This window comes from Drosophila guanche, unplaced genomic scaffold (assembly GCF_900245975.1).
Source record: "Drosophila guanche unplaced genomic scaffold, DGUA_6, whole genome shotgun sequence".
NCBI lineage: Eukaryota > Metazoa > Arthropoda > Insecta > Diptera > Drosophilidae > Drosophila > Drosophila guanche.
This window is the reverse complement of record NW_022995760.1, coordinates 1,042,511-1,050,148: the sequence shown is the minus strand read 5'-3', so window position 1 is coordinate 1,050,148 and position 7,638 is coordinate 1,042,511. Positions and strand designations below refer to the sequence as shown.

The window sequence follows — 7,638 nt, the reverse complement described above, 5'->3', positions numbered from 1 at the left end:
CGCAGCATACAGGTGTCTGTGGGAGCAAGCAAGAGCTTCGCTTCTGTTTGCCAAAAAGCTCCTGGGACCCAAAGCTCTACGCTCTAAAATGTGTAATTTTTTTTAATTTGTATGGTTCATGTCTTCGCTACTTATAAAATCGTGGAACTTTTCGTTTACTGTTTCGCCGGCGGTGCCGCTGCTGGTGGTGGAGCCGCCTTTGGTGCGTCTCCTTTTGCAGGTGGTGCAGCCGGTGGTGCTGCAGCTGCTGCTGGCGGTGGCGGAGCACCTGCTGCTGGTGCTGGGGGTGGAGCACCTACTGCTGGTGCTGGGGGTGGAGCACCCGCAGCTGGTGGCGCTTTTGGTGGCTCCTTACCCTCAGCCTTGGCCCTCTCCGCTTTGGCCTTGTCGGCCGCCTTCTTGGCCGCGGCAGCAGCAGCCACCATGGCCGCATCCCCCACGGGAACATTCTTAATCTGGGTGAGGGGCGTCGCCTTCGGCTTGCCCAGACACAGCTCCGAAATGCGAATATGCTCCAGATGGTGACCATGGACGCCCCGTATCTTGGGCTCCAAATTCTTGACATAGACATCGGCCTGCAGCTCGCTCAGATCCACCTCCTTGTCCTTGACCGCCTTCTTGCAGTCTGCGTCCACGCGATTTCGGACCTCAGTTTCGAGCTTCTTCAGCTCCTCTTCGGTGGCCAGGCTCAGGGCGATGATCTGGCCGCGGAAGCTCGAGATGGGATCCCGCTTCTCGCGCACCGTCTGCACCTCCTCGCGCGAGCGATACGAGGTGCCCGGATCGGACATTGAGTGGCCCACGTACCGGTAGGTGTTCATCTCGAGCACAATCGGCCCATGGGCCAGGGCATACTCGATGGCAAACTGTGTGGCACTGCGCACGGCCAGCACCTGGTTACCATCCACCCACAGGCCGGGTATGTACTGTCCCCGCATGTAAAAGTCCGTGCTGGCAGCTGCACGATCCGCCCGCGTGCCCATGCCATAGTCGTTGTTCTCGCACACAAAAATGCACGGCAGGCACCACAGTTTGGCAATGTTGAACGCCTCGAAGACCTGGCCCTGATTGGCCGCACCATCGCCATAGCAGGCGATGCAAACGCCGCCATCGCCGCGGTATTGATGAGCCAGTGCCACGCCGGCGCCCACCGGCACCTGAGCGCCCACAATGCCATTGCCGCCGTAGTACCGATCGGCATACATGTGCATGGAGCCGCCCTTGCCGCGGCTGCAGCCAGTGCGAACGCCGAGCAGCTCGGCCATCATCTCGTAAATGGAGACACCCATGAGGTAGGTCCATGCATGGCAGCGGTAAGCCGTTATCATCGAGTCCTGTTTGCGCATGCGGGCATGCATGCCCACGGCCACCGCCTCCTGCCCGATATACAGATGACAGAAGCCCCTGATCTTCTTCTCCTGGTAGTAGTTGGAGGACACGGTCTCCACGCGCCGCACCTCCAGCATCTGGGTGTACATCATCAGGGCATCCTCGCGCGACAGATCCACATCCGTAGGTGGTCCCGACTCCAGGTCATAGCACTTGAAGGTCTAACCAGAAAAAGAAAATAAATTCGATTTGAAAAGATGATTGCATTACGAGGTATTTACATGCTCCAGGGTCACGCTATTGCAGTTATTTGAGTTGTGCCGCCTGCTGTTTGCCGTGACTGTCAAGGCGCTGGCTCTGCTCCAGCTACGCGTCTCACCCGTCCACACATGTAGAAGCTGGCTTCGCAGCGGTGACTGAACGCTGACCAAGCGCAGCAGCCAGCTGCTTCCACTTTTCTTGTGCATGCTTCCCCGTATGGTTCACCGTATGTGCTACTGTCAAAAGCCGACCGTTGAGAACTTAATAGAACCCCCGCCTGAATAGGAATTTAGAAATATTTTGCAAAATTTTGATATGAAATCATCGAAGTATTGGCATCCAAAAATATACTACAATGAAACGAATGTACGTTCCCAACCAACGACGACAGCAAAGGCAAATCGAAAAGACAGAAAGGAAACTACAAAATAGATACAGGAGCAGAGAGTGTTTCCCGCTGAGAGTAAGAGAGAACGAGTCGCCGAAAAGGAAAGAGATGGAAAGAGTGCTACAAACACGATTACAAGGCAGATAGATACAGATACAGAGATACAGATACATCTACAAAAAAGAGATTTAAAATGATGTTTGTAAGGAGATGGCCTTTCGATTGCTTCCTTTGCTTCTCGTAATTTCTTATATAAAGCATTTCGGATGAGTTCGAAGTACACGTCTCTCGATATCAGGTCTCTTTGGTAGATAGATAGATTCACTTGCGAATCAAACTTTAAAGAACACGCAGACGGACACATTTCACATACATTATTGGACATACAATCGGCAGACAGACGAACAGACAAACGGACAGACAGATCACCTCCTTATCGTGTAAATCTGTCATTTGGTTAATCAGCATGTCAATTAATATTTATAATGTATATTTTCAACAATTTACACCTCGCTTTATCCATATTGAACACGTTCACAATTTATCCAATAATATCCAATGCAGTAATTCCCCAAAACCATCAACCAGGGTGAGTGGGTGGCGGTGCGTGTAGGGTTGTTTGCTTTCTGTGTTTGTGTATGCTTCGATTCGCTAAGTTGTGGGATGATTCCTCGAACAGGAACCTCCACTTATAGGCAGGGGATATTCCAACTTTCGGCTTAAGAGCTAGAGATTGCGTGTGAGTGTGTGGGTTATTCTGTGTCTTGTGTGTTTGCGTTTGAGTTTGAGGAGGGGGAGTTGGTTTCGGCAGATCTCTAGTGATTGACACCCTTGCGTTCCTGGATGTGATCCAGATTGTAGCTGTTGGTGCCACGCAGCTTGGGCTCCAAATTATTGGAGGACACATCCGTCCAGAGATGGCTGACAGCCAGCTCGGCATCGCTCTTGGCAAAGGCAGTGGCCTCGTCGATCTCCTTGCGCACCTTCAGATCGATTGCCTGGAAAAGAGAAGAGAATTTTTAGCCAGAACACGTAGAAGGAGTCTCTCCTTAATCCTTACCTTGACTTCGTCGGTGGTGATGAGACCCAGCTCAATGCACATTTCCTTGAAGGATGTGATGGGATCACGCTTTTGGCGCACCTCCTGGATCTCCTCGCGGGTGCGGTACGAGGTGCCCGGATCGGACATGGAATGGCCCGAGTACCGATACGTGTTCGTCTCCATTACCAGGGGACCGACGGTGTTCACATAGTTGATGGCAAACTCTGTGGCACTGCGCACGGCCAGCACATCCATGCCGTCCACCCAGATGCCGGGCAGGGCATCGCCGCGTGTGTAGTAGTCCGTGTTGCAGGAGGCACGCTCCGAGCTGGTGCCCATGCCATAGTTGTTGTTCTCGCAGACAAAGATCACGGGCAACTTCCACAGATAGGCCATGTTGTAGGCCTCGAACACCTGGCCCTGATTGGCCGCACCATCGCCGTAGAGGGCCAGGCACATACCGCCGTTCCCCTTGTACTTGCAGGCCAGACCCACGCCAGTGCCCAGCGGCACTTGGGCGCCAACAATGCCATTGCCGCCGAAGAAGTTCGGGGCATACATGTGCATGGAGCCGCCCTTGCCGCGGGCGCACCCACTCTGGTTGCCGGTCAGCTCGGCAAGGACACCAATGGGCGAGACGCCCATCAGGTACGTCCAGCCGTGGACACGGTATGCCGAAATGATGTTGTCCACATCCCGCATGGCCGCCTTCATGCCCACGGCGCAGGCCTCCTGTCCGGAATACAGATGACAGAAGCCCCGAATGATCTTCTCCTTGTAGAGATTGCCGGCCGCCGTCTCAATGCGTCGGATCGTCTGCATTTGTGTATAGTACTTGAGCGCCTCATCCTTGGTCAGTTTCACCTCGGTGGCCGGTCCTTCGTCCAAGCGATGCAACTTGAAGGGCTGCAAGCGGCGAATGTGAAACGATTAGGAAAAGTTTCCACTCGCGGAAAATAGGAAAGCGAAATGGCTTGAGGTGATGGCCTGATCCCCTGATAAGGGGAGGTGTAAACAAAACAAAATCCAATCAAAGACAGACAGAGACGGAGTGATGCTGATACGGTGAGTGGCGGTGCGGTGCGTGTCTACCCGTCTCGGTCACGCGGCGGCCACGCAAAAAGCAGCGGCAGCGTGTCAAGTGTGCGCTCCGTGACCTTGATCATTTTGAAAATTGACGGAATGCCGCTCTGCCGGCTAACGGTGCTAGAACACCACACTCTGAGTGTGTGTGTCAATGCAACCCTGTGCACTCACACACACGCACGCACACTTTTGCTATCTGATGGTAGAGCGCATTATGTAATCTGTTGGTGATTTTGATTTAATTTTCCACCTTATGCCCCTTTCTCCCCCCAGCCAATTAACTTACGCGATTCACTTGCACTGTCGCCTCCGTGGCATAGTTGTTGGTTTTGGCCACGCCAGCCTGTGCTGCATTCTGGAATAGACCGAAAAATGATGATGAATAACCTCGACAGATGTTTAGGCTTAGCTGTTGATGATGCTGCTGCTGCTGCTGCTGGAGCTGCTGCTGCCGATGAAGATGATGTTGCAGCCGCACTGTCCAGTGATTGCTGTTGTTGCCGCCACTTGTAGTGTTAGTGCATTTATTTATTGTTGTGGTGTGTTTTTGGTATTGTTGTTGTTGTAGTTGCTGTTGTCGTTGTGTTTGCTGTCGCTCGAGATTAGTGATAACAACGTTGGGGTTAGTGACAGGATTACGTACTTTTTGCAATTGCTTAACAATAAGTGGCAATTCGCTAACGCGTGACAGAGTACGCAACATTTTTCGGCAAGATTTTCCGCTAAAACTGGATCAAAAACTTCGATGAGGGGGCTTTAAGCGATCGATCTATAACTATATGTGGATCAAGCTGGCTGTCTCTCTCTATCACGCACTGAGCACACCGCACTGCCGCGCCGTCGTTGTAAGTGTTAAACAAAAAATAGTAGATTAGTTTATCAATTTTTCTATTGCTATTTCTTGTTCGCGTAACAGCTAGTGGTGGGTGGACCATAGAGGACCGCGGAATCATCGATAGCCCTCAGAAATATACCAAAATTTTTTAAACATACCATAACAATAAACCAACTCCTCGATTTTGATATTCTGTTTAATAGTACTAGCAAGCTCAGACTCTCAGAAATGAAACTATAATTGTATCCAATTGATAAGTTAATTGTATACAAGATTGGCTAGAATTCGTCGATGGTCCGGCACGATTAGCTCTCCGACAACTATCGATGTGAGATATGCTGACACTGTCGATGTATCGACTGGTGCGCATTGCGTGGGTGGCCCTATCATTGGCGGGAGGTTTGAATGAAATTTTGCCTTGATAGCAGGCAATTTTTGCTTTATTTCCTTAACGCATCAAATCTCTGTGTTGAATACCAAATCCCTAGTTATAGATTATCTCATCCCTGTTCCAAAATAAAAACACATTCTCATGCCCGGTCTCAAAGAAGTACTTTTATTTCACATTGAAGAAATCTCAATTTGGTTTTTGTTTCTTGCTTCCTTTGTTTTCTTACTCGTATGCTTACTTGAAGTTCCCATCATTTTCGCCATCATTTCCGCTATCATTTCATTACATTTTGCTTGAATATCGCTTCACGCTTCTCACATAATTCACTAAACTCTTACAAAAACTTAAGTAATGTTTATTTCTTGCACAAAAACCAGCAGAACTAGAAGTAGAAAAAATAACATGGAGAGAGCACGTTTCTCGATACGAAATAATTATGGTTACAAACTAAGTTTAAACTAGTTTTAATATTTGTTGGAATTTGTTATATTTTATTTTCGGTTTTTGTGATTGCTTAAGAAATGGCAGCTACAAGATTTGAGTTCCGAGAGAGTTTTTCACCCCATGGCTCGAGTACAATTGTTTGGCAAAAACTAAACAACAAAAATGTATAAGGGTTTTGGTTGGACGTATGGGGTGGTAGGGGTTAGGTCTGCCAATGGATTGGTATTGGATTGAAATAATAACGAAAATAAAAAACAATAGATCAAAATTCTTGTATTCAAACATGCTCTGCTCTGCTTTGCTCGCTCACTCTCTCTCTCTCTCTCTCTCTCTCTCTCTATTTTTTTAATCAGCGCCCACATAGCGCCACCTACACTGATGCTGTCCTGTCGTCTCGATTACTCTCGCCGTCCCGTCGCGTCCGTTTGTCTATCTAACTGTCTATCCCGCTCTGGTTCTGGCAATTTAATGCCCGTTTTCCAATGATTCATTTTTCTTTCATTTACTATCCTGCTTTCGGGTTTCTTTTCTTTTACTCTCTGCCGTTTTTTTCAAAATTTTTTTTTAGTTTGTTTCACATCAAAAATTGGTTTCTCATGCACGTGGCATGCAAATATTCTGCATTATGACAAAAAATTATGCTCTTTTATCTTTAATATGCATATACACACATGTACGTATGTATGTATATATATTTTTTGTTGTTCTTGTTGTTGTTGTATATATAAACACTTAGTAGAAGTCCTCATGTGTGTTTTGTTGTGTTTTGGTTTTTTCTCCTCCATTCTTCCATATCTTTTTTTGGTTTTTCTTAGAATTTCTTATTAAAGACAAAAAATTATGCTTTTTCTTCATGTGTGTCGGTGTGTCATAGATGTGTGTGGGTTTTACCTTTTTTTTTAATTGTTTTTTTTTTTTACTTTGGTTATTCTGCACTGATGCATTCGTGAGGGCACGGGAATGGGGTTGTGTGTGGTGGTGTGGTAGAGGGAAATCTTACCGTTAGCATAAATAGTCCGTGTTCCAAGGAAAATCGTGCCGAGCAATAATCTAAAAAAAATCGCAAATAGCAAAGAGCGAGGTGCGACGGTGTGTGCTAAAGTAACTGTAAAGTTGTGTGTGTTGCGTAATGATATTTTGTTCACGTCTCGATTAGTGCTGTGTAGTGGTTGCATAGTACCAGTGCTGCGAAATGCCGCCTGCTTTTCGGTTGTTCGGTGTTTCCGTGTTTTTCTTGGTTTCTTTTTCGTTTAGGAAATTACGTATTAAACTTTGGAGTAGGTTTCTTTTACTTAGGGTTTTGTTTTTTTTTCTGCATAATTTACACATATTTATTGAATTTACTTATGTTTCCATTCCATTCCTTTTTCCACCCGCTGATTTGTTCTCTCTCTCTCTCTCTCTCTCTGTTTATTTGTGTGAATTAATGTTTTGCTTGATCTTGTTTGTCTTTTCTATGTTTTTCCTCTGATCCGATCTTCTCATCTAAAAGATTTGTCTATTCCCTTTGGTTTTGGCTAAAAATTGCATGTGGTATTTTTTAAATATTTTTGTTTGTATTTTAATTTGCTTCTGATTTGCTGTTCGTCCAACAACGTAAATCCAATTGGAAGTATTTTTAACATATATAGCACACATTTATGTAAACGACAAGAGAATAATTACAATATATATTTTGCTTGGGCTGTGTGTTCCGTTTTTTTTTCGTTTGCTTTTACTTTTACTACATTTCTCATCTGTTTTCTCCAATCCTTTCCCCTATTTTGTTTCTGACCAAAATTCTGTTTCCTTTCTGTTTTTGTGGATGGACCATATCATCATATCGCATGTGCTGTTGCTCTTGCTGTACCAATGTCACATGA

The 7,638-nt window shown here is 46.7% G+C and overlaps 2 protein-coding genes across 2 annotated transcripts; both read right to left on the bottom strand.

Annotated features, from left to right (window-relative positions):
• Window positions 1-84: 84 nt before the first annotated feature.
• LOC117590793 (probable pyruvate dehydrogenase E1 component subunit alpha, mitochondrial) lies at window positions 85-1,920 on the bottom strand. The gene is made up of 2 exons (XM_034283748.1): window positions 1,611-1,920; window positions 85-1,550 (listed from the first exon to the last, which is right to left on the bottom strand). Exons 1-2 carry the CDS (start codon window positions 1,794-1,796, stop codon window positions 156-158), a joined length of 1,581 nt encoding a protein of 526 aa, XP_034139639.1. The 5' UTR covers window positions 1,797-1,920; the 3' UTR covers window positions 85-155.
• Window positions 1,921-2,455: 535 nt separating this feature from the next.
• Window positions 2,456-4,998, bottom strand: LOC117590794 (pyruvate dehydrogenase E1 component subunit alpha, mitochondrial). Its single transcript, XM_034283749.1, has 4 exons — window positions 4,750-4,998; window positions 4,393-4,461; window positions 3,039-3,926; window positions 2,456-2,976 (listed from the first exon to the last, which is right to left on the bottom strand). The coding sequence occupies exons 1-4, from the start codon at window positions 4,807-4,809 to the stop codon at window positions 2,794-2,796; spliced, it is 1,200 nt and encodes a 399-aa protein (XP_034139640.1). The 5' UTR covers window positions 4,810-4,998; the 3' UTR covers window positions 2,456-2,793.
• Window positions 4,999-7,638: the final 2,640 nt, after the last annotated feature.